This window comes from Dermacentor variabilis, chromosome 5 (assembly GCF_050947875.1).
Source record: "Dermacentor variabilis isolate Ectoservices chromosome 5, ASM5094787v1, whole genome shotgun sequence".
NCBI classification, from domain to species: Eukaryota; Metazoa; Arthropoda; class Arachnida; order Ixodida; family Ixodidae; genus Dermacentor; species Dermacentor variabilis.
This window is the reverse complement of record NC_134572.1, coordinates 15,191,474-15,217,954: the sequence shown is the minus strand read 5'-3', so window position 1 is coordinate 15,217,954 and position 26,481 is coordinate 15,191,474. Positions and strand designations below refer to the sequence as shown.

The following is a 26,481-nucleotide window of genomic DNA, read 5'->3' as shown; positions in this document are numbered from 1 at the left end:
GACACGAATTTCCGTTTCTTGGAGCCGTGACCATATCTGAGATGGCCAAACACCAGCAGTCTGACGCCGAGTTGCTTCTACTCATCAGGTACCTCGAGGGACACCCCGTCCACGTTCCGCGAGTTTTCCGCCGGGGATTGTCATCGTATGCCATGAGAAATGGCATCCTGTACAAAAGAAATTTTGAGCACAGCACAGAGAAATTTCTACTCGTTGTTCCTTCAGCTTTGTGATGGGAAATCTTAGAAGCCTGTCACGATGACCCATCAGCAGGACACCTCGGAGTGAGCAGAACGTTCGCCCGAATTCAAGCTAAGTACTACTGGCCAAAGCTATTGAATTCAGTACAGCATTATGTACGAACATGTCGGGATTGCCAAAGTCGCAAAACGCCTCCATTAAAACCCGAAGGCTTCCTTCAACCAACAGAACCCTCAGGAGCCCCGTTCGAACAAGTAGGAATCGACTTGCATGGTCCCTTTCCGACATCGTCATCAGGGAAACGATGGATTGTAGTAGCGATGGAGAACCTAACCCGATATGCCGAGACATCCTCTCTAATCAGTGCAACGTACGGCCGTTGAAGTGGCTGAATTCTTTGTCACCAAGATAGTATTACGAGACGGTGCCCCTGCAATTATTATCACGGACCGAGGAACTTCGTTCACAGCCGATTTGACGCAATCCATCATGAAATTGACTCACACTAGCCACAGGAAAACAACTGCCTATCACCCTCAAACAAATTGGCTAACCGAGCGATTGAACTGGACGCTGACCGATATGTTGTCAATTTACGTAGACTTAGAGCACCGTACATGGGGCAAGATCCTACCCTATGCGACATTCGCCTGCAATACCGCATTGCAAGAGACCACTCAAGTCACGCCATTCCTACTTGTTTTTGGTCGAACAGTTACCACACCCTTGGATGCAATGCTGCCTGTCAGCGACGGTACAGAACAGAACCCTGACATCAGTTGACTTTACAGAGAGGGCTGAAGAAGCACCTCAGCTGGCGCGACATCGCATTCAACAAAGGCAGCGCATCGACGCGGACCGTTAGATCCTGCGGCGAACGGAAGTCGAATATGTACCAGGCGACAGAGTATGGGTGTGGACTCCCGTGCGGACGCGCGGCCTGTCCGAAAAGCTTTTGCGCCGTTATTTCGGACCTTACCGAGTCGCCGCATCAGTCCCCTGAACTACGAAGTTACGCCAGAAGGACAAGTGAGCTCATCACGATGCCGGCGTCGCACAGAAACTGCACATGTGGTCAGACTGAAGCCATATTATGACAGGCAGTGTTAAGAACGGCCAGCTGCAGTGCAAGTTTGCCAGCCATTTACGCAACGGTAGCAACCTCATCTTGGAATTCCGCCGCCAACCTCTAGCCGCAGCGTGACTAAATCGACTTTGTGTCGGGGAACAATACGCGCATCCTCCACTCTCCATCGCTTCAGCTAGGATGCGTTGTGACTGAAGGAGTTCGACGAAGCAGGCTTTGTGCGCAACACGACAAAGCGGACCTGATCTCCTACGGGCGGGGGAGCTGCCCCGGGAACGCCGACGGACGCTCCTTCCCACGCACCGACCAAGACGCAAGACAACGCACTACCCGGAACGGCCCCGAGTTCTATGAAATTTATGTTGTTGTCGGTTTCGGACCGTAAACACGTGTGTGTGTGCATGTGTGTGTGTAAGCCGTCCTGCGGAGAGGCGGCTAGTTTGCGATGACTAAACGAAAGTTCGCATCACCTTGTATCGCGGGAGGACCAAGGGTTTAAAAACTGCTGTTGTGCGGATGCTCGACACACTTTTTCTTACCTTGTATCGCGGGAGGACCAAGTGTTTAAAAACTGCTGTTGTGCGGATCCTCGACACACTTTTTCTTAAGCAGTCATGTTGGACAGAGGCTCCCTCTCAATCAGTCATGTTAGACTGATTTACTTTCTCAAACAGTCATCTTAGACTGATATAAATACTGTAAATAAACCCACACTCCTCGTTCTCTATGAGAAGCAGTCCTTCCCTTCAACAACGTCCTCAGCGTGGATAAGTTGGACGACGGCGTGGGCCAGCTACCATTTAATTCATGCCCGACTCCAACCTTTACAACGGGTTACGAGCGTTGGGATTGACCTCCCAATCCTCGCAACTGGCCTGACAGCGGTGAGATGGACTTTGCGACGTGGTGCTGTAACTGCGGTGAGTGCTTGGTTCTTGCTTTGACTCTCTAGGCTTCATTTTGTGGTTGTTGTGTTTAGAACAGTAGGGAAGCTAGATTGTTGAGCGTTAGCTAGGTTGTGTTTTCCTAGCTAGATTTAGAGAGCAGGATCAAGGCAGTAAAGCAGCAATCATGGAGTTAAGGAGACTGCTGAGAGACGAATTATTGATTGTTGGTGAGGAACTGGGCCTAGATGTACGCAAGGAAATGCTAAGATCGGAATTATTGGAGCTAATTTCCGAACAGGCCAGTGAGGAAGAAATTGAAATGGGATTGGAACTTCTCAAAAAAGAGGGAGAAACGGGAAAGAGAAAGAGAAGAACGGGAAAGAGAAAGAGGAACGCGATAAAGATCGCGAGTTCAGAAAAATGCAACTTGAACTTGAAAGCAAACGTTTGGAGTTGTCTCAAGGAAGTGAAGGCACTCTGGGACGATCAAGTGAGGCAGAATCGTACCGCATGGACAGGCTATTAAAGCCATTTGAGGTCGGGACCGACATAAGCTTGTTCCTAAGCAATTTTGAAAGCACTTGCAAAAAGATGAACTTCGGCCCGAGTACATGGCCACAGCGGTTGCTGTCTATGTTGCCGTGTGAGGCGGCGGAAGTAATCGTCAGACTGAGTGCACAGGATGCATATGATTATGCAAAAGTTAAGGCTAGTCTCATGAAGAAATACCGCGTTTCAGCCGAAGCTTTTCGGCAAAGATTTAGGAGTACAGGCAAGAAAGATAGCGAGGGATATCCGTAGTTTGCATATAGCTTAAAGGCCAACCTAGTCGAGGGGCTTAAAAGCGCGGAAGCGTACGACAGCAGAGACATGATCATTGAATGCATGTGTCTAGAGCAGTTTTACAAAACCATCCCCCAAGCTGTGAAACTGTGGGTGCAAGACAGAGGGAATGTAAACACTGTGGAAAGGGCGGCTGAATTAGCCGAAGAGTACGCAACCCGTAGAAAGTTGAACGCCGAGGTCGGAAACTTGGACGGTCGAAATGGACCGCGGAAACCATTTCCGTTCAAAAGGGGTTCGCAGACTTGACGATCGGAGCCTGTAGACTCGGAGGAAAAGCCCGCAGAAAAGAGCGAGGAGAAAATTAATGGAAAAACCGCACAAAAACAACAGAAAAGAAAATTCGAATCTTTTAGACCAATTCGCTGTTACAAATGCCACAAACTGGGACATATAGCTGTAAACTGCGGGAAGCCTAGCGTAGTTTTCTCCTACGTAGAGGAAAAAGACGAGAATATGGAACTTTTAAGTCCATATCTTCACGACCTTCAAGTTAATGGGAAACCATCCCGAGTGCTAAGAGACAGTGCCGCCACGATGGACATTGTCCATCCCTCTTACGTGACGGTAGATGACTTCACCGGAGAAGTGGCATGGATCAAACAGGTTGTAGAAGAACACAGCGTGTATCTGCCCATGGCCAAAGTCAAAATCAGTGGACCATTCGGAGTGCTTGAGACTGAGGCTGCAGTTTCCAAATTTTTGTCACTGCAGTACCCTTACATCTTTTCGAATCGTTCTAATCAGTTACTGCGTGACAAAGGGCTTAAACTAGGAGAGGGCATAGTACAGGCATTGACCCGAGGCCAAGCTCGTAAGATCGCGTCGCTTTTGGCTGAAAATGCACAAGCTCCTCCAGCGGAAACAGAAAAGGGGATAACTTCAATACCCGAATCCGAGCTAGGCTCGAGCGATGAAAAAACAGTTGAGGAAAGCCTGCCAGCTGACCAGTTCAATGAGGGCGTAGCACTAGAGTGTCAAAGTTCAAGCCTGCAGGAAGAGCAAGCTGACGCACTCACAAGCGAGACAGGGTCGTTATTATCACCGGCCCCAAAGAACTATGATCAGCTCTTGTGTGCGGAAAGAGAGTCACTGGCAGCCGAGCAAAAGAATGATAAGAACTCAGCTAAATTACATGACTCAGCCAAAGAAGGCATTGCTAGGCGCAACGTGACGATACATGATAAAGGAGGATTGTTGTATCGGCACTACAGATATCGAAAGGGTAGGATTTTAGATCAGTTAGTCGTACCTACTAAGTACAGGGAGGACCTTTTGAGTCTCTGTCATGGAAATGGGTGGTCCGGCCACCTAGGCATACACAAATCAAAGGAAAGATTGCTTATGGAATACTACTGGCCTGGCTGTCCCAAAGACGTAGAAAACTTCGTAAGATCATGCGACGCCTGCCAGCGTTCTGGTAAACCAGGAGAGACATGGAAAGCTCCACTGAAGGTAGTGCCCTTAATAACAGAGCCTTTCAGACGACTTGTAATAGACATGGTAGGGCCTCTTCCAAAAACAAAATCGGGCTACAGGTACTTGTTTACCATGCTGTGTCCGGCTACTAAGTTTCCAGAAGCAATCCCTTTGAAAGAGCGCAGCTCCACCGAAGTAGTAGACGCGCTTTTGACAGTGTTTGCACGAGTTGGCTTTCCAGTCGAAATTCAGGCAGATCAAGGGTCAGTATTCACGAGCGCATTGACGTCCACATTCTTGCAAAAGTGCGGGGTAAAGTTACTAACACAGTTCTGTCTATCACCCTCAGTCAAACAGTGTAGAGAGGTGGCATTCGGTGCTTAAGCGAGTTTTGCGTGCGCTCTGTCACGAGCACAAGGAAAACTGGAAGAACAGTCTGCCGGCAACTTTGTTTGCTTTGCGAACGGTTCCACATGAAGCGACAGGGTTCTCGCTAGCAGAACTAGTGTACGGGAGGACACTCCGTTCTCCACTGAGAATGTTAAGAGAGATGTGGGAGGAAAGAGGGGAGAGTCCAACAGTGGTTGAATACGTGCTAAATTTGCTGGAACGGCTAAGCGCAACCCAAGAACTAGTCGGAAAGAACATGGGAGTAGCTCAAAAGAACGCCAAATTCTATTACGACAAGAATGCAAGGCTTCGTACGTTTAACGCCGGAGACCAGGTAATGATCTTAAAACCTTCAAGAAAGAACAAGCTTGAAGTTCACTGGGACGGGCCCGTTAAAGTGTTGCAGAAACTTTCAGATACTAACTATGCTCTGAAAATGCCCGGTCGCAGGAAGGAAGTGAAGATATATCACTGTAATTTGATGAAGCCGTATGTATAGAGCGGAGCGGAGTCGTTAACTATACCATCAAAGAGCAGGATGGCACTAGTACCAAGTTTAAGGAGTATAGGGCGACCTCCAACTCTGAAATTGGTCTAGAAGAAGTAGTAGAACACTCGGTAAGCTCGCACGCTCTAAGACCCGAGCAGCTAGATGAGCTAAAAGAGGTGTTAGGGGAATATCTCGACAGATTCAGTGATCGGCCGGGTAGAACCGAACTAATAACGCATGAAATTGAGCTGACATCAACCGAACCAGTAAGATCAGAGCCTTACAGGGTGTCTCCAAGACAGAGAGAGATTATGGAGGCAGAGATACAGCGCATGCTAGAGTTGGGAGTTATTGAGCCCGTTGAGAGTGACTACACGTCACCGCTAATACTGGTAGAAACCCCTAACAAGGACCCTCGTCCGTGTGTTGACTACAAGAACTTAAATGCCATCACTAGGGATCAGCTGTACCCGATACCCAACATCGAGGAACGAATTGAAAGAGTTAGCGCTGCTAAATACATTTCACCTATAGATCTCGTGCGGGGGTACTGGCAAGTTCCCCTTTCAGAAAGTGCCAGCCGCTTTGCCGCATTCATCTCACCTGTAGGCACTTTTCGCCCTCTCGCACTCAGCTTCGGGCTGAAGAACGTGCCGTTTAGCTTCTTTAAGTTAATGGATATTGTCCTAAAAAACTTGCAGGAGTTCGCCTTGCCCTATCTTGATGATTTAGCAATTTTTTCGGACAGCTGGGAACAACACGTATCGCACCTCAAACAGGTGTTGTCACGGTTGAGGGAAGCCGGCTTAACGATGAAAGCGGGAAAGTGTAGGTTTGGTTGTTCACATGTTACTTATCTGGGCCATGTTGTCGGCCAAGGCATGAGACGGCCGGCCGAGCTGAAGATAGCTACGATTGGATAATTTTCTCAGCCGCGCACGAAAACAGACCTTCGTTCATTTTTGGGACTTGTGGGGTACTATCAACGGTACATTCCGAATTACTCGCAAATGGCAAGTCCATTAACGGACGCCCTCCGAAAGGGAGCACCGGGTAGCGTACACTGGGATAAGGACAAAGAGAACGCTTTCCAAAGTTTGAAAACGCTATTGGTTTCTCGTCCTGTGCTTCGCGCGCCAGACTACAAAAAGGAATTCATAGTTCAATGCGACGCAAGCGACAGAGGTATGGGCGTGGTACTTAGTCAGGTCGGCGACGATAACGAGGAGCATCCTATCCTCTATGCCAGCCGTAAACTAAATGTAAGAGAGGAAGCCTACAGCGCTTCAGAGAAGGAATGCGCTTGTTTAGTTTGGGCCGCCCAGAAGTTGTCGTGTTACTTGTATGGAGCGAAGTTCATCTTCGAAACCGACCACTGTCCTCTGACGTGGCTCAATCAAAAGTCACACAAAAATGGCCGCTTACTCCGATGGAGCCTCACTCTCCAAGAGTACAACTTCTCTGTTAGATATAAGAAGGCAAAGTTGCATAGCAATGCTGATGGTTTGAGCAGGCTAATTTGAATTCTGCGTTTGAGGGTCCCGCCTAAATTTTAGGGTTACTAGTGTTAATTTTTTTAAGCCAAGAACCTTCTCATTTAGCAGGATTCCCTCCATGATTGCTGAATTTGTCAGCACGAAATTGCTTCAGAAATCGGCATAGCGAAATGCAGCATTTTTTTTTGTGTCCGCACTTATGTTCTTTCTTTTTTTTGAAGCCTAGCGGGTCTAAAGTGGGAGCCAATGTACGTCATCTCGGCGCAGAGCCGTGTTGTGGGGTTCATTTTGCAGTTGGCTGTCCTTGTTGGATGTTTTGGGGCGGTGACATTTTGGGGTGGGTACACAAATGGTCGCTACGAGCCAAGGCATCACCCCCTGGCCACCAGCCGTTCTCTTCCTGCCCAGCGGTTATCTGCGCTAGACAGTCGAGATTTTCCGGGCCATGGAGGCGCTGTTAAGAATAGCCAGCTGCTGTGCAAGTTTGCCAGCCATTTACGCAACGGTAGCAACCTCATCTTGGAATTCCGCCGCCAACCTCTAGCCGCGGCGTGACTAAATCGAATTTGTATCGGGAAACAATACGCGCATCCTCCACTCTCCGTCGCTTCAGCTAGGATGCGTTGTGACTGAAGGAGTTCGACGAAGCAGGCTTTGTGCGCAACACGACAAAGCGGACCTGATCTCCTACGGGCGGGGGAGCTGCCGCGGGAACGCCGACGGACGCTCCTTCCCACGCACCGACCAAGACGCAAGACAACGCGCTACCCGGAACGGCTCCGAGTTCTATGAAATTCATGTTGTTGTCGGTTTCGGACCGTAAACACGTGTGTGTGTGCATGTGTGTGTGTAAGCCGTCCTGCGGAGAGGCGGCTAGCTTGCGATGACTAAACGAACGTTCGCATCACCTTGTATCACGGGAGGACCGAGTGTTTAAAAACTGCTGTTGTGCTGATGCTCGACACACTTTTTCTTAAGCAGTCACGTTGGACTGAGACTCCCTCTCAAGCAGTCATGTTAGACTGATGTACTTTCTCAAACAGTCATGTTAGACTGATATAAATACTGTAAATAAACCCATATTCCTCGTTCTCGATGAGAAGCAGTCCTTCCCTTCAACAACGTCCTCAGCGTGGATAAGTTGGACGACGGCATGGGCCAGCTACCTTCTAATTCATGCCGGAGTCCAATCTTGACAACGGATCAGGAGCGATGGGATTGAGCCCCTAATCCTGACAGCAGTGAATATTCGACCAAACATCTATTCTGTGCCATATACCACTTTAGTATGGACAACTGCTTGTGAACAATTTCATCGCTTTACGCATCGGGACGATGCGTTTTGGATGGGGGATAATGATACAAGGCCGAAACATTTAAACAACGCGCGCAGGTTCGTGCGCCCCCTCAAGAGGACAACGGCGTATTGGAGGAAAAGACGACGAAATAATGGCACGTGTTTTCGCCGCGCGCGCTCGCATCGCAGGTGGCCGTTGTCGGTGTCTACAAGAAAAAGACGAGGTGATGCGACGCTCGAGAGAGAAGGCCTTCCTGATCTCCCGTTTAGAACGCGGCAGTGCTTTTTATTTACCCCCAGGGCATAAGTTAGCCCACAATAAATACTTGTATCTGGACTCCCTTAACTGTCCGTTACAATATGTAGAAAAATAATGTATAGTTAGTAAACTTCTTATTGGAAATAAAAATTATAAAGATCTCATTTATGTTTGGTCCACACTTGTATTACCAAGTTGCAGGTGACAAATCTCTCCACGTATTCGGGTCGGTACGTCGCCCTCGTTTTGCTGCATCGTTTTAAAATTAGAGTCAAATGCAAGGTAATATCCTTCACGCGCAAACACACCACCGTACACCACACTTATCGCATTAACTCTGTTCCTATTGACCACACGTGTACTTACAAATATCTAGGAGTTCATACGACGCCATCACTTTCATGGGTGAAACATATTCAAACAATTCGCTGCGAAGCTTCACGCACACTAGGGTATTTACGACGTAACTTAAAATCCGCATCGTCTGAAATAAAAAAACTAGCATATTTAACGTATGTGCGACCCAAACTTGAGTACGCATCATCCATCTGGCATCCCTCACAAGCTTATCTCGCCGATGACTTAGAAGCCATACAAAACCGCGCTGCTCGCTTCATTACGTCACAATATTCAAGACATATCAGCGTAACCACCTTAAAACAAACTTTGTCTCTTCCACTGCTTGCTTCACGGCGCGTAACTTCTCGTCTTTGCCTTCTTCACACTTTCTTTTACTTCACCCATTCAGGACACGCCCTCTTAAAACGCCCGTTCAGAACATCATCCCGCTTATCTCACACTCACCCCCTGGCGGCGATAAAGTGCCGGACGACGGCGATGAGCAGCTCATTTTTCCCCCATGCCATAACACTTTGGAACGCACTCCCGGATGACATTGTCTCGTGCAGCGACCGCAAAACATTTCGCGAAAAACTAAACGATTTTGATAATGCCAACATAACCACATGAACACCACATCTATTTATTTATTGCCTTGTTGGTACTGTGTATATGTTCCGTTTTCTTCTTTTTCGATATTTTCTTTTTTGTACCTATTACAACCAATGTGCACTTTATTATGTAACTTTCTTATGAAGCTGTTCGACTTTGATGCACGCCCCCCCTTATGTAATGCCTTCGGGCCCTTAAGGTTGAATAAATAAAATGAAATGAAATGAAATATGCATCAACTGCATCAAATATGCATCAATAGGCGCAAACGCAAACGACCTGCAAGGTGCAGCCACTTGGTGGCACAGAGGTGGCTCAGACAAACACAGCTAATATCGCAGTAACCAAGTGTATTCATACTTCGCTGCTGGCGTAATTATTGGGCAGCGGCCTAACCGTGTTGCTGCCGAACATTTTCACTAGCAGCAAAGTAAAGTACACTTGGTTGCTGTAATAATAGCTGTGTTTGTCTTGTTGAGCTCAGCGCCAGCAGGTGTCTGCACCACTGCGGCCGCTCACGTTTATGTCTCCGCCCCTACGGCTAAACGCAAAGTTTGGTGGAATACCGGACACGCTAAAACTAGTGTATGGTATTGGGGCAAACGCAAGCACAAGCGGACCTGGCTTGGGCGTTTTACCGGATGAGTGCAGGCGCAAACATGAACGCCCTACATAGTCTAGCCACATGGTGGGACAGCGCCCAAACAGACAAACACAGAGCTAATATAGCAGTAACCAAGTGTATTCTACTTTGCTGCTGGCTTAACTTTTTGGCAGGAGCGTAATCACGAACCCATTGTCTATTTAAATGTTTAAACATGGTGCTTACGCATGGTTACACCAATAGTAGCTCGGTATTTGGCTGTTTAAGCTCTGCACCACCAATCGGCTGCACCGTTCAAGGCGCTCCTGTTTTCGCTACGCGCCTTCACCACAGCGGTAGTAGTATGGCGGGGCTTTAGCTGATGCCCCCGCCGATCGGTCAAAACGGCCAGCTCGCCGGCAGTTACCGGAATACCGGACACACCGGAAGCTGCGACACAACGCTCGCAATGCACGCTGCTTGGATAGCTCTCGCGGGTGGTCCACGGCCAGGCTGGAGAGGCTTCGCCCGCTGGCTTCAAAACAAGCGGAAGTAGACGGCGTCACATCACGACGCAGAGCCAGTGATGCCGAAGCTTAGGCCCGATCACTCGGCGAGCTAGTTTAGGACAAAAAGCATGGCTAGGCGGGAGGGTCACTTGTAATTGTCCGTAGCTCTCTTAATATGAGACGCTTCACTCAAATTCTGGCGCTAAGGTTTTACTGTAGCTGCACCCTAAGCGTCTACAAAATTTGGCCAAACCGTTTCAGGGACTGTTTAACGATTTCATGGTTTCATACGAGCCAGAGCAGCAGTGGCCAAGAACTATGGATTGCTTGCGGTGCGGCAATGTCCGTTTATCTGCCACCCTTGCATATTTGTGAGCGTGGGCTGTTTTCTGAACCGGATTTCTGAGCACGATAGCAATCACGCAGGAGACCTTGGGTTTAGCTTTTATATTCTGGGGCGTTCGCTACGGCCATGTAAAAGTAAAATGGCAAAGTGCCTGTGTTGAGCAAACAGCGAACGTTCCTTTCAAATTATGTAGCTGAACCAGCTTTGCCGCATTTACTAAATATACACTGTGAAAACAACTAAAATAATCATTTTACCAGAGGCAATAAATAAGCACTCCGAGAGTTTTAGAGAGAACACTGCTTCAAAACTACCCTTTTGCTGTGGTAGTTAACCACTTGCATTGGACATCGGTGTGTTTCCATGTTTTAGTGTGAGCATGAGTTTGACGTGAACGATGCTCTGACAGCTCTATAGGGAGATTAGAAACAATAAAGATCAAGTAACACTAAATTACGAGTTATTCATTCTTTCCATAGACAATCAGTGATTGCGATTTATTACTCAAGGATATTATAATTTGCTCACCTAACAATTTTCTTCCTATGCTTGAAAAATATGTATCTCTCCGATGCTGGGTGTAATCGAGCCAACGTCACCGGGGTTCCCCAAAGACAGCAACGAGACGCTTTATCAGTCTGTGCCACAAATGTGCCGAGCATGTGCCGTTTTTCAATGAGCCTCCCGCCGCCTTGGGTCCCCGAGTATGTGTCGCTGGGTGTGCGGAAATCCCGCTCGGGTTTCATTTTATTCACTTCTCTTCCCTCGGCTGCTTCTGTTGTCGACTTCTTCAGTTTTGTGCAGCCCCGACTTCTTAACTTCCGACTTCCTTGATTTTGTGTCGGTGACATCTTCACTCTTCTCTATGCTCTAAGCTCCCCGCTCAATGCACCGCTCTGGTCCCATTCAATTCGCTTTAGTTCTTTCTCCTCATTTGGCTGATTTTCTGTCTCTCTCTCTCTGCGTGTGCTTTTCTTTATCTTTTCAGTCTCCCTTTATCCCTTTGCCTAGTTCACGGTACCAAACAGGATATTTATACTCTGGTTAACCTCCCTGGCTTTTGCACCCTATCTGTCGGTCTCTCTAGGCTGGTTATGATGCTGGCTTTATACTTCTCTGTAGCCGACTTCTTCAATTTTCTATTGCTGACTTTGTCACGTCTTGTTTCTAGTGTACTGCTTGTCTGGTCGGGCCCCTACAATGTGGCGCTACACTTTTATTTCATTTTTTTTTTTTTGCTGTAGTCGAGAACGTTCGCATACCCAGTGCCACATGTGAAGTTGCAAACATTCACCGGCCCAAGCTGTCATTTTGGGCACGTACGCAGAGTTTAGAAGAATGGTTGTTTGGACTAGTTGGTTAGGCACAGCAATGGGGGTCATAGCGCCTGCTTTTCGTGTGCGGTGAATGGGCCTTTTTTGTGTGCAGGCCTACAAGTACGGTGTTTTTCTGGAAATAAACACTCAGTTGAAAGTTAGCGCTCATCCTGTTGTCTCGCTCTTGTCCTTGTCTTCCAGTGCTATGACCCCCACTACTACACATGCAGTGGCCCAAGTTTTTGTCTATTCTGCATGGAGGCAGCCAGACCTTACAAAGAAGGGGGTCGAGGCAATGAAAAATGTGCTATATAAAAGGAAATTTTAAACATCTATCCGACAAGTTGAAGTGACCCCATGGCCGCCACCACCGACTGCGACACTCCTAAGCCAGTTAAAAGCATATAACAGCTATCATTTCTTAAAAGAAGTGAAACATTCGATATCTTTAAACCAACCAATTTCCTGTAAGGCTATATGCTGAGGTCTGTTTTGTATTCGTTAAGTACGTTTTTGTTGTTGTATTAGGGGAAGAAAGATAATCGAAATTTCAAAACGAATTTTTATAGCATTTACATTCGTAGGCGTGTGATAACAACGAACGTGTAGTGTCGGTGGCGACGTAAAAGAAAGAAATGTCATTCGTTTGCAGCCGAAATTTCGGATAGGAAAGACCGAATTCTGCTTACGTTATCAAATAAACCTCCGCAGCCTGCTTCAGGGATAGGGTCGTTTGCGGCGAATCCGTTGCATACCTTCGCTGGCGGTTTTTGCATGCTGTAGGAGGGGAGCTTGGTAGGCCGAGCACGTGCACCTCGTTTTCATGGATGGCCTCTCAGGCATTCCACGTGTGTGAGAAAGTCCGTGTTGCTAGTACTTTGGTGTTTCCAGCATATATAAAGTATAAAGACGGACGATCGCAATTCTAGCATTGGTGGCCGACCGCTTCTCAGGCAAATGAAAACCACGTGCATGCAGCGACGAGACACACATCTTTTACGCGGGTAACCTCCGCTGACTGAAATATTCTGCTCACTATAGAAGTCTTCGCATCAGCGATAAAGCAAAAGAAACAGCATGAAAGTTTATTGACCGATGCCTTTACGTCACTCCTGATGGAAATGAAGAATGAAAAGAAGAAAAGAGAGAGCATTCATCCAGGGTGGAAAATAGATGCCGCATTATAATTTGACTACGCTCATATTGGTATACAGTGCGAGCGCTTATGACGTCATAGAAGCTCCTAAAGTTCATTGCACCTTTCATTACTGCAATAAAGAGGGCACAGAAAAGTACGCGCAGTAATTACCAGCGTTCGTTCGTCAATTCTCCAAGCTATTATCCTCACAAATTTCCTGCAGAGCTCCAGAGAGTCATTTCGCAAGCTTGACGTTTTTTTTACCCGCTGGAGCAAAATACAAATAAGTGTAAAGTGGAAAATGAGATAAACGCCCAGCAATAATGTAGTGTAGACATTCTTGCTGCGATTAGTAAACCACTCTTGTGGCCGTCTTCGCCATGACTATGTGCGGTGCCATACAAGTCAAAGAGGGTGTCCCAACTAGCGTTAGCCAAGCTGTAGAAAGAAAGAAAGATTTAATAAACCTGGTGCAAGATACGGTCTTAAGACATACGGTATTCGGTTGTCAGTCCTTTGGCAGTGGCAACAGCAGCATTGCTAATAGCAAAACCAACAGCCACCATATCAAAGCAAGAAAAATACGTGTGAAACTAAAGCTTTGGAACTTGATAGAGTTCAGAAATGGCGTAGCATTCAATTTCTTTGTAAATTTTGTAGAGAAACGTTGCTACATCCATAGAAATGAGGGCCATAAGAGTCAAGCTGAACTCGTTGTTTATACCTAACAAATGGCGTTGGTAATGATTTCGCCACGGTGGAGTATTAAACTGCGACGTGCTTTACAACTGCCCCCCCCCCCCCCCAATCCGTAAGTCATAAAACCTAACTTCCTTACATTTTTTAGTTCACAGGAACTAGAGAGAGAGAGAGAGAGAGAGAGAGAGAGAGAGCGTTGCACCACAAGTCCGGTCCGAGAGCAGACAAGTATTCACGGATGCATAAGCGATGTTACTTAGAGTCCTCGGTTGTTTTGCTCACGGCCGCCTGCAGTTGAAAAAAGCCCCTTTTATTTTGCTACGTATCTGCATGAGATCCGAAAGGAGCTCCTAAGCCGCCTAATACCGTTTCAAGTTAGTTTTCATCACATGCTAACACGCTACGAACGCGAAAGATCAATCTTCTTCAAACGCCACCGTTGTATTCTGAAAGGAGCATCGCCTACTCGGACAAAGTAACTATCTGTCCATCTTAGAAAGAAATTAGGCGTACAGACATGGGAAAGAGTAGGGACAACACCAAAGTCTTTCTAATCCCTACCAACTAGCTCAATCCTAGCATTCTATCACCTCATGCGTGTTGCGCTGAAGACTACTTTCCTTTGCCTAAACGCCGTGGTGAGCCTTTAACATGGTGCGGCGAGTATTCATGTTGATGGGGTTGCGTGAATTTTCATGTTATCTCGCAGTTTTCGAAACGCACTACACATGCGAGCACGTCAATTTCATTGTTAGAAGCACTACAAACCACAACAAACCACTACAAACAGAACCGCCAGATTCGTTTCATCCAACTATACACTGTAAAAAGGAAGCTGTTAATTTAAAGAAAATTTACGGAAATTTTCTGTACCGTAAAAGAAATTCCTGTGAATGCTCTGGGACAGAGATCTGTTAAACTAAGAAATAGAAACTTTCTGTTCTTCTTGATCTCCAGCCTATAAATAGCGTCAAAAGTAAAATATAACCATTATAAATTATTGTAAGTGCATAGACAACCGTAAAATAAAGCTTTACATTTCTTTTTCTTTTAATACACGCCATTTTTTGCCTATACCACGCACGACACGCTGTTTGCGGTACTGCTTTGATGTCCCGTGCCATAAACAAGATGGCTGCTATTCAAGTGAACTCATGTCAACACTGCTCCATTTCTTCTTTCGCCAATCGTAAGAGGTGAGCGGTTTTCTTTACTACAAACAGTGCACGGCGTATTTTATTACCCAATATTTCCCGCATGTTCACGACATAGAACAGACAGAGCGACATACAATGCAGCCCACAAAGAAAAAAATTGGAGGACGCTTAAGCTTCGCCTTTAAGAGTGGAACGCGATAGCATAAAAAGATCCCTGACTGCTTCTCACACTTCCCGGCAACCGGAGCGTATGTAACCGTGATGTTACAAACGCTTGCCGCGAAAGCAATGCACGAAGCCGAGCCTTTGTGGTGCAACCACGGGCTCTTGCGTGAGCCGCGATGCGGCGGAGGCGAGCGCCAGCTGGAGTTGTTGCAAGGAACTGGGCGCGCTGCTCCGTGGGCCCCAAGTGCCCCAAGCAATACAGCCATCGCTCCGGCGCGCGCCAAATGGCAGATGCCGCGGCCGGTGTGTGAACGCCGCGGTCAGTTTGTGTGTGTGAAGGGATTTGTTTAAGTTTTCGAGTAACATAATTATGTTTTTATTACGAAAGCAATGCTGGCTCGCACTTTCGGCCCATCGGTGGTCGTAGCACCTCCTTACACAGCTGCGCGTCACGTGACAATGTGACGTCACGCCAGACCGAGAGACGGGGCCCCAACTCGCGGCATCGATGGTGGAAGCGAAGCCTTGCGCGCCGCTGCTGCGGCGCTACCGAGAGAGGGCGCTTGCTGGTGTGACGTCACGCCAGACCGAGAGACGGGGCCCCAGCTCAAGGCATCGATGGTGGAGGCAAAGCGTTGCGCGCCGCTGCTGCGGCGCTACCGATAGAGGGCGCTCGCTGGTGTGACGTCACGCTAGGAGGATAAATGGGGCTACAGCTCGGCTCCTCGCAGCGGTCGGCGCGCTGCCTTGAGCTATGTCGGATGATGTGCACAAGGCGAGGCTGGAACGATCTGCTGCGGCCAAGCGACGGCGCTTGGCTTTCGCAATCTTCCAGGCTTAACCAAGCTAAGCCTTCAGTCAATTTTTTTGTATAGTCAAATTGCAATCCGAGAGCTATCATGTCTGTAGATTGTGTGTGCGTAGTTTACGATTTTCCTACGTATTTTAGCTTGAGGAATTTAATTGTTTCAGTCAATTTCTGCCATCATATGGAAGGAATGGGTATACGGGGTTTAAAAATCTTTTTGCCAACACGACACGCGACGCGGGACGTCGGATGTACGCGCGGCCCAGCCAATCAGAACTTAACAGCAGGCGAAATGGACACGTTCACTAGGTGGACTCTTGCAGAGCACCTCTCCAGGTGTCCCCTTTCATCCGCTTTGCTCCGTGGAGGCGTTCTCGTGAAGTGGCGTCGCAACCAACGGGAATTTGCCTGCCGTTTCGCTGCTACAGACGACAGACGCCGGCTTCTTCGCCCAATGAGTCATTTGAGACGTTCGCATCGATAAACATTATTAGGATTACCTGACGGCACTATTAGAACACAGGACTTCTAGCACCCAAGTCTGATATTGAAACCATCACGCCACAAACGCATGCGCCGCCAGGCGGCATCGAACACCCCTTCTTCTGGGCAAGCCAGTGCGTTTCGATACCCCAGATGCGCTAGAAGAAACAGACGCCTCAGAAGCGTCAACAATGCAACACGACACTGCGGACACTACTGATGTTTAAACAAAACACACACACACACACACACACACACACACACACACACACACACACACACACACACACACACACACACACACACACACACACACACACACAGACACACACACACACACATATATATATATATATATATATATATATATATATATATATATATATATATATATATATATATATTGCATGTAAATATGCGTATATATTATCCAGCCTATCTGTATTTCACTGCAAATAAAATCATTTATTCGTAACACATGCTGCACTTTAATTCTAATAGTTGTACCTTGAAAACCACACTTTATACACACACACACACACACGTGGTTCATGAGCCAATAACAAATAATGATTCTCTTTACGTGAATGTCAGCTGCATTTGAATCAGCCTATTTATCTGTAAGCTCCATGTAATTTAGAGCAATTCTTAAGAAAACAGGCTTATTTTTATTCCTTCTAACGATGCCCATTTTCTTTTTCTTTTTTTTTTCGCCCGGTTCTTACTGCTCGCGTGCACCGTTCTGCCCTTCCCCAGCCGGTGTAAGGCAGTATGTTCGTTTGCCGCTTAATGACGTCATTTTCTATGCAAATTGCCTCCTTCATAGAATATCCTAGAATATCGCCCTTAAATTTTTGTAACATGTTTCCTCATCCTTATCGCTCTTTTCGCTTGCCCCAATCAATTTTCATGCGACAATATGTAAATTGAGCAGCCTTGACAAACACATACTGAAGCTGGCAGACGTGCCTCTGCCCACTGACGAAGTAACGATAGCGATCTAAAGCAATATTACTTGTATGCATTGCAATATATTCAGGCCGCTTCATATTTAAGGGTAGGCATGCTGTCCTCACACTCATGCTGGCTACGCACGATGCCACCACTTCTTCTTTTTTTTCAGTCGTTAATTGAAAGCACGCTAAAACTAGGTGTGCGGAACACGCAAAAGACATCGCGAGATTATATGAGCGACCTGGTCTTTCTTCGCAATTCCCGTAGGGTGCTAAACAACCACTTCATTCTTGTAATGTGTCTAACTAAACTACAGACACTCATTTCTTTTGTTCTATACCACCTGCCGGAGTGGTACAGTGGCTTTGGTGTTGCGCTGCTTAGCCCGATTACGCGGCATCAAATCCCGGCAACGGCGGCTACATCTCGACGTGAGTTAAGTGCGAGAACGCCCGTGTACCATTAAGTGGCTGCATGTTAAAAAACCACAGGGGGTCAAAATTAATCCAGAGTCCCTCACTACGGCGTGCCTCATAATCATATGTTTTCGGCACGTAAAACGCACGAACTTAATTATTCTTACATGTTTTTTGGTCTATGCACAGGTCGACCTGCCCAATCATTTCTTTCAAAAAGCAAGCAGAAGATGTCATTTATCTTCAACGGTGTAGATTCTATCGCAAGCTACTCAGTCATGCTTTCTGCGAAGCTCTGAAGCGCTGAAGAAGGTGAACAACAAACTGTGGTAAAAAAAAAAGAAAAGATAAATGGAAGTATCGTGCAATGCACACAAATTGGTGCTTCTCATGAACTTTATGCAGCTGTTAAGTTATCAGTTACAACGGTCTCACATTGGACACCTTCAGTCATCTTGAGCCCTCTAACTGAGCCTTACTGAAAGGACCGGTGATGACGGCCCAAGCTGTGCGAGAAGGTACGGCTGAGGGCCCCGACGTTTTTATATATTCATTCATCCCGTCACAGGTGAGGAGCACAACTATCAGCCTGGAAACCGGACCGTTCCACAGGCCGTAAAAAGTGGTCAAGAGAGTTTCCAGCTATGCCGAAAGGCCTATTAAGCTTTCTCCTAAACATTGTACTACTTCCAAACTGCATGCGCTCACATAAGTAGTAAAGTATACGACAGACAAAAGACGAAAACACAGCGCTGTTTTGTAGAAGTGCTAAAAGCTCATAAGAGGTACTTTTGTGAAACCCCGAGTCCTTCCTCAAGAAACAGTGCTGAAAAACGATGTAGTCAGTCAGTGTTTTGCGTGTTGCATATGCTCGAAACAAGACGGCGATACGCAGTTCGCCTCTGCACCAGGTGGATAGTCTGCATATGCAACAGGCAAAGAAGAAGAAAATAATAAAGGACAAGATTACGCCCATGAAGAGCGGACCCCTATGCTCTAACAATTCCCACTCCACTCTGTTCACGCCCGAAAAGTACGCGGCCGCCGCCTTGTTCACGTGTGTCGAAAGAAAGCGAACTCTGCATGTGTTCCTTCAACGCCAGTGACCGTGAACTCGCAGATGCATGACGCCTCCTCTCGCCTCCTCAGACCGCTCCTCTGCTGCCGTCGGCAGCAGTGGCCAACAACCGGTGATGTCTGGCGGCCTTCTAGCCGTCCTCCTTACAGCAGCCCACGTTGCTTTGCCGCCACCTGATCTGCGTCGCAAAAAAAGAAAAACACTCTACGGGCGGTAATGCGCATTCTAATACGACGCGAAAGTTAGCGCATGCGGTATCTACGTGGTTGTGGGCTGCCGGTGCAGCGGCGGTCCGTCGGTTTTTCCCTCCCTGCCTGCGATGCATACTACCACGCTGCCTCTGATACACTCGTTTCCTTGACGATGAGTGAGAGATAGAGCGAGAAGGCTATTCGAAGCAGTGAAGGTTCCCTTTCGCCTAGAGCGACGCTGCAAAACAAAGCGCGTGCCTCCTGCGGAACCTGTCCCAAGTGTAGCTTAGATGGAGCCAATTTAGTCCTTGAACCGGAAAGGCTGACCGCGTTGCGGGCTGCTACACCTGCGAGAACGCTCACGAGTTCTCAACGAAGCTCCGCGAACAGATCGCACACGTGAATTCGTCCTTCGCTCGCGATGTGTGCAGTGAAAGTGTGACGTCACCCCTGTTGACGCTGTTTGCTGGCTAACTCGGAGGAACACCTCAGAGGCTCTGAGCAAAGAGCTTAGCGTCTACCGGCCTCTCTCCCTCTTACTCGTGCAAGGAGGCGCTTTCCTTCGCGTTGTAGGCGTCAAATAGAGTCAGTAGTACTGGCAACGCAGGCCAACGGTGTTCGCTCCGTGGCTGCGTCGTTAACGGTCATAGCCTTTGGCTGTTGCTTTTGTTTTCGTGCGTGCGGGTGAGCCAGGAACGAACAGACGAAAATATGGATTCCGGACCAGTGCTTCTCAACATGTCGAGGCTGGGAAACGAGCTTTCGTCAAACTACTATGACAACCTCGCGTTAGATCTGCAAAAGAAGGCGACCAACCTTGATGGAACGCGTAAGTTGAATGCGACCGTTCACTCTGCCCCGAATTAATGCAATTATATTGAACGGAATGAGGTGCGACGCTGTTCGTGCGGACGCCGATCGTGGGGTTCACATCATTTGTGTTCCTGCTTTACTAGTTGCTCCAATTATTGTTGCTTTTAAAACGAAGCTATCGAAGTGTATCATTTAATGAACGCTTCACTGTGCAATGTATTGGTTTTCGGGTACATAAGCTATAATGTGCTTCAGACATGACGCACAGGCAAATTATTAAGCTAGCGTAAGGTAAAATAACAATATTTCGAATAAGTTATCGCGGTTTGACCTAAACAAAACAAATCCGATTATTATGGAAGAAGCACAGAGAAACAAAGTGAAACAAGGCTTTTCCTTGGCGTGATTAAGTATAAGGAACTTTATCGAACAGGTTATCTACAGTGACCAAGGCTACAGCATAAAATTGCCGTGATGCTTGAGTTAATTTTTCTTCTTGCAATTAATGATAGCAGTCATAGAACTTACAAGCTCACGACTCGCTATTATAGCGGTAAATTAGTTTTGATTTGGTTGGAATTGTTTCGGCTGATACACTCTGCATTTATATATACTCTGCATTGAAATATAGAGCTGTCCACCGCAATAATATTGATACCTTTATGAAGTCTTTTTGAGTTGAAAGAGCGTAGGTTAGGGCGTGTTGGTATTCCATAACTGAGGTTTTTAGCGCACGAAAAGGGACGAAAGACAGTGGCGAAACGAGGACACAGCGCTAAACGTAGAAAACAAAACAGAGCCCGATGTACTAGAAATGTAACTTGAAAGAGCGTAGGTTAGGGCGTGTTGGTATTCCATAACTGAGGTTTTTAGCGCACGAAAAGGGACGAAAGACAGTGGCGAAACGAGGACACAATATTGAGCTTTTTGAGCTTACCACTGCATTTCTAAAGCTCTCAAAAAGCAGTGTTTTTTTCTTTCCATATATGAGCATTGCGCATCTCTATTTCGTACTTTGTTCGTTTGTACGGCGAAGATGAGAAACATCTGTAATGTGCCAACTCAGCCATAAATTGCTGTAATTACTTTCATCGGTCGATGAGCAGTGAACCACTGTCTCAGGCGTGTTTAGACCATTCCATTCTTTTTTTTTCATTCTTTTATTTCAGCATTCATCTTTGAAAGCACAAATGCTAGGAGAGGAGCAAAAAATCCGCTATTTTAGTGGCTTCACAAAGGCCCCCGCCACTCGAATGACAGCGCGAGAAGACAAGGACGAGAAGGCGGCGCACACATGCGTTGTCTGTGTGAGTCACCTTCTCGTCCTTGTCTTCTCGCGCTGCTATTAGTTCTCTATGAATCAGAACAAACTATCCCACCGACAAGCCTTAAAGAAGTTAAATCACTCGCACTGGGGTGAGCTGAAAAGCTGGTGATGGGTCGAGGTTCTTGCCAAACTGTCACATATGAAAAAAAACAACAACAACAGATGAGATCTTTAAAAAATGATTTAGAGCAGTCAGGGGGCTATAGTAAAGGGAGCGTTAGTTTGACACGTAGTTGAGTTTCGGTAATTAACGTAGCAGTACATTCTTGAGCACCGAGTACGCGTAGCCAAGCCTGTCATCGGACCGTGCACTGGGGCATCTTTAAACCATTCCTCGCTCGCAATTTCTCGGTATTGAGTAGGACATTGATTGACACCCGCCTGAACCACTATAGAAGCTCCACAACCGTTCTGTCGCAAGTGGAGTGGCTTAGACACTTTTCATAAAGGATGCACCAGCACGATGACACGCTAGACAAACCATTGAAGTGGACTTACAGGCATGTGAGCTTTCTAAGCTGCGTGTAGAATGTGGAAAAGAAATAAGAGTGCGTGCGCGTTGACCGTGCCTAAATAAAGAAAGTCCTAATCGGGGTGAAGGAAAACCTGATCTTTAAACCCGAGTGTCCTCTAAGTGATGTTTTGCGCGCAGTAACAGGCTTTGAGTGAAAAGTAATTGTCTTTCCCACAACGGATACTATAAGCACGTCGTTACCTGCGATGGAAAGTGGTGGTGGAGGTGATGGCAGTGAGTTGTAGCAACAGGCGGGTTTAGCCTGGCGATCAAGGCCGCCCATTGCTACGCCCGAGCGTCTCTTGTAGTATCACTGCGGTGTTTCCCCACATGTCCGCCAGACCAGCCTCTCTTAAGAATGCGATAAGGAGACGGGAGGTTTCTTTGCGGGCTACAACTATTAGACTATGCCAAAGAGAAATTGAGTGTGGAGAGCATCAGGGGAAGATACTGTAAAAAGAAAAGAGAGAAAAAAAACGTAATTTGTGGTGGTGGTGAGCTGGATAATACACAGGACAAATGTGTTGACGACAGGAGAATTATGAACAGCGAAACAGACAATTATTGCTATAGCTGAAGGCTGCTAATCACAATAAGCGCGGTTGTCAAGGTCAGAATGAATGGACGCTTTGGTGCCTCGCATCTTACAAGAACAAGCGTTATCAAGGATATTGCGCTCCAGACTCGGAGTCAGCGAAGCGCTAAAGCCCCTTTCACGCTCTGAGGAATGAGGAAGACATATATATATATATATATATATATGCGATACACCACCAGGGCCTGCTATGATTGAGGAAGAAAAATTATGCGGATCCCATGCACTGCATGAGGGAATCGATGTAAACGAAGCATTCTGTGCTGTTCACTTTGATTGATGATAATTAGTGTTAATGGTGACGGCGAATGTTTAATTTCTTCAACATTTAGTCGAACACGAGAGTGATGCGTTGATGCTAACCCTTCTTTTGAGTGCACCACTGCTTTTTGTCTGCGTAGCGTACAACACAACACAAGGTAACATGTTTGCTTGAGGCGTTGTTGTACGCCATATACTTCGTAACCTCTGAAAGGGTTGAGCATGTTCATTGCCTCGCATGACACATCCCATCGTGGCAGAAGTATTACACTTGGATTGGATTATGGGGCTGTATGTGTCCAAATTACAATCGGATTATGAGGACCACCGTAGTGGCGGACTCCGAATTAATTTTGACACCGTGGTGTTCTTTAACGTGTCTCTAAATTCAAGTACGCGGGCGTTTTTTATTTCGCCCTCGTCGAAATGCGGCTGCCGCGGTCGGGATCAAACCCACGACCTCGAGCGATGCCATAGCAGCAAAGCTACCGCGGCGGGCGAAGGAGAGTTGATTTGACGTGTGACCACTTCCGTAGTGTCGCCTAGACCCTACAGTTTAATGCGGCTCTGCTTCTGCACGCCTTGCATCAGGTGAACGCTTAACAAATTTGCATGGTGTTTGTGTTTCAGAACTAGCAGAAACGTACCGTAGCTTACCTTGAACTTCAATTTATCCCATTTCCCCGCAATCATTTCGTGTCTGCGTACATTCTACCCATTCTCTGCCTCCTCTATCCACCTCCCCTCTACCATTTTATACAATACTTCTCCTCTGGACAGTTACACGTAAGTAGAAAGGTAAGCACCGCAATTTTTGCAATGCGTTCGCGGGTGATCACGGGTAATTGTATACAGCTGTCAAAAGGCTAATGTGGCGATGCTCAGGGAGCTCCAAAGGGCATTGCCCGCATTCGACGCGGTGCAAAGGTCCAAACGAGCTTCTCGCGTCGCCTTTCGTCTCTGCCGCGCTCCTGTCAGGTATACACAAGCTCTGAACACCCCCCCCCCCCACCCCGACGCAGGGTGGCAAGTAGCAGCAACAGTGTGAAAATCGGAGAATAAGGCAAAGAAAGCTTCGCTTTAAGAAGGTCCACTTGATTCCACTTTGACATAAAACGCTGTGTTAAGAATGCTTTTAGCGAATAATAAACGAGTGTCGATTGGAGTGCCGACGACAATAAAACTGTTAATAAAGTGGCAGCGATGAATATCTTGACGCCTGAGTAGTCGTGAAGCAGTGGTCTCTTTAAGTGGCGCATATGTGCAGGAAAGTGTTAGAAGAAAAGAGAAAGAGTAAAGTTTGATGAAAACTGGTCCAGCAGTTTTCCTTCGGGGCGAGACTGGATAGAAGGAAGGCAAGGAAAATATTTAAATAAATGAAATGAGAATAAAATATCACGGAATCTCACTATTACCCATTATTACTAGATGCTGCCAGCCAACGGAATGCCAGGGAAAGAACAGCTTGCCCATTGTAGGGTGCCCATTACCGCGAGCGTTGCGCCGAACGAATACTCTGGTCGTCCTAGTGAAATACCTATGCTTAATTTTTTCCACGCAAGCTTTTAAAGGCTGCCAGAGAGTTGCCATCTTGGTTAGAATTAGACTTTTCTATGAGAACGTGTTCTGAGGCAGCCTGTCCTAGCCTTATAAGATTACTGCTCTTGGAATTACTGCTCCTATAAATAATGTTTTTGTGTACTATACATCTCAATCTAGTTATCTGACTGCGTATTTTGCTGTAGAAGCTTTGCTTTTTCAGTCACATCTAACCAACAAACCCATTCTTGTGTTTCACCGCCTGACGTTCAATTTCCTCATTGTCAACAGCGGATTTGGAATACTTGCTAGTTTGTTTCCTTCGCTGTGAATGAAAGACAAGTCGGAATGAAACGAAAACTGTATAAACGAAGTAGAACAGCGCTGATACCTAATTGCTTAAAATAGTGACCAGGTATATTGCCATATCAGGCCGGTAATCATGTTTTAGACCTAAAAATCTGCGTCTGTGAATGAATCACGCAAGGTTCATGCAGAAAAGTGAACGTAGAATGGTGAATACGTGGTATAGTTTGTTTTTTCGAGTTCACAGTTTCATTCCGGCTGGCGTTCAATATGGAGGTATGATAGGCATGATTCTATTTTGTTAGGCAAGATTCAATCTGCGATGTGTCTACAGAAAAAATACTGCTTGATGCGACATACTGCAGTTGGAGCAGTCCTGCCGATCCAGACTGAAGTGAACGGAAATGGCCGCCCGAACGGGTTCAGAAACTTCGAGAGTATCGACCTTGCCTGGAAGAACCTTACCTACAAGGTCAAGTGCGGCAGAAGTGCGTATATTTCAACTAATGTTCCCAAACGTGCGATTATTGCAGAGTGAATGGAGGAGTTCGACATTCGGTGGAAAAGAGAATAGGAGTCAGTAAGGCTCAAGGTAAAAAAAATTAACAAAAAGTGTGATTTAAACGTTGAATGAGTCCTTACATTCTATGTGATGCAAGGTATAGGACATAATGCTGAATGTTACTAAAACAAAATATACCTCATTCACTAACAAAATAACACCATCCTGACCCCGAGATAATTAATACAGGGAGTTCTGGTTGCTTGAGTACCATTTAATGTGCAAGTAGTTATTTCGGGTTGACTATCGTAAACAACCTAAGTTGGGAACCTCATTTTACTGAAATTGGATTCCAGAGCCATTTTCACTCGAGCACATTTTTTCAAATGGCATGTGGACTCCTACAAAGCTACGTTGATATCAGAATAATGAAAGGACAGTTGAATAAACTAAAAGGCCTCCGCAAACGGCAGCTTATCAATAAAGATGCCGAATTTAGTTATCGTTTTTCCGGTAACTCTCAATCACCGCTTAATGAAGCCACGTATGGCCATAACGTATGACCACACACATCGTTGCACATGACTGCGTCATATATAGATCAATAGTTAACCGTGCAGACAAAAATATGTTAAATAAGTCCTTACATTCTATTCATAAGTAGTACAAGGTATGGGGCATAAGGCTGAATGGTAATGCAACAAAATACACCATTTACTAAAAAAAAAGGCACCCTCTTCACTTTACGTACATATTAGACGATAGATCAACAACGAGAACTTCCTGTATAAAGTATATCGGGGTAACTATCACAAATAACTTAAATTGGGAACCCCATATTACTGAAGTTCATGCCACAGCCCAACGTAAATTGTCACTACTGAAAAGGAAACTGCATGGAGCAACAACTCCTGTCAAATTGAAAGCCTCCTTATAGGACTGACCGTATCATAAATACTTAAATGAGAAATTACAACAAATACAACGATAGTCCGCTCCATCCTTCTCGATTATTCAAGGTGGATCAACGTTGGCCAGTTAGTTATGAAAGGAAAGCTCAATTAAAACGACTCACCCATCGCCGAGTTGTATCCAGGTTGAAATTATCCCTAAGCTCTGTCATGGCCACTAGAAAATAACTCCGCTCAAGGCATTCACTGCGCATGTGTCACAGCAACATGGTCAAACGAACCACAAGTCACATTAAGTCTGATAAGTATTATTTATTTCCAGCCGTAATAGCCTATTGGAACAAGCGACAAGATGCAGTCGTCTCCTGTTCTTAGGTTGAATCTTTTGTTCATGTTATTGCAGACATCAAATTCGGTATGTAACAAGATCATATTGCATTACTGTATGAGAGACAATTTGTATATGTATCTGAAATCTAATTTTTCTGCAATATTGTTACCTTCTAGGTATACTTGTTCTTCACTGCTGCTTGGGCAGAACTACGGCCTG

The 26,481-nt window shown here is 46.4% G+C and overlaps 2 protein-coding genes across 2 annotated transcripts in view; both read left to right on the top strand.

Moving 5' to 3' along the window:
• Window positions 1-3,261: 3,261 nt before the first annotated feature.
• Window positions 3,262-19,189, top strand: LOC142582079 (uncharacterized). Its single transcript, XM_075691492.1, has 2 exons — window positions 3,262-4,700; window positions 19,015-19,189. The coding sequence occupies exons 1-2, from the start codon at window positions 3,475-3,477 to the stop codon at window positions 19,187-19,189; spliced, it is 1,401 nt and encodes a 466-aa protein (XP_075547607.1). The 5' UTR covers window positions 3,262-3,474.
• Window positions 19,190-19,402: 213 nt separating this feature from the next.
• LOC142582285 (ATP-binding cassette sub-family G member 1-like) overlaps window positions 19,403-26,481 on the top strand; it is a 29,996-nt gene continuing 22,917 nt past the window's right edge. The window contains exons 1-2 of the mRNA XM_075691793.1: window positions 19,403-19,992; window positions 24,884-25,006. Of these exons, the coding sequence (XP_075547908.1) occupies window positions 19,875-19,992; window positions 24,884-25,006 (241 nt within the window). The 5' untranslated portion in view covers window positions 19,403-19,874. The remainder of the gene's footprint in view (window positions 19,993-24,883; window positions 25,007-26,481) is intronic.

Bases quoted from the DNA above. Each gene is read 5' to 3' on its own strand.
- LOC142582079 (XM_075691492.1), top strand. From the start codon at position 3,475: ATGGAACTTTTAAGTCCATATCTTCACGACCTTCAAGTTAATGGGAAA. The intron at 4,701-19,014 runs GTCAGTATTCAC...GTGAACTCGCAG, and splicing joins GAAATTCAGGCAGATCAAGG to ATGCATGACGCCTCCTCTCG.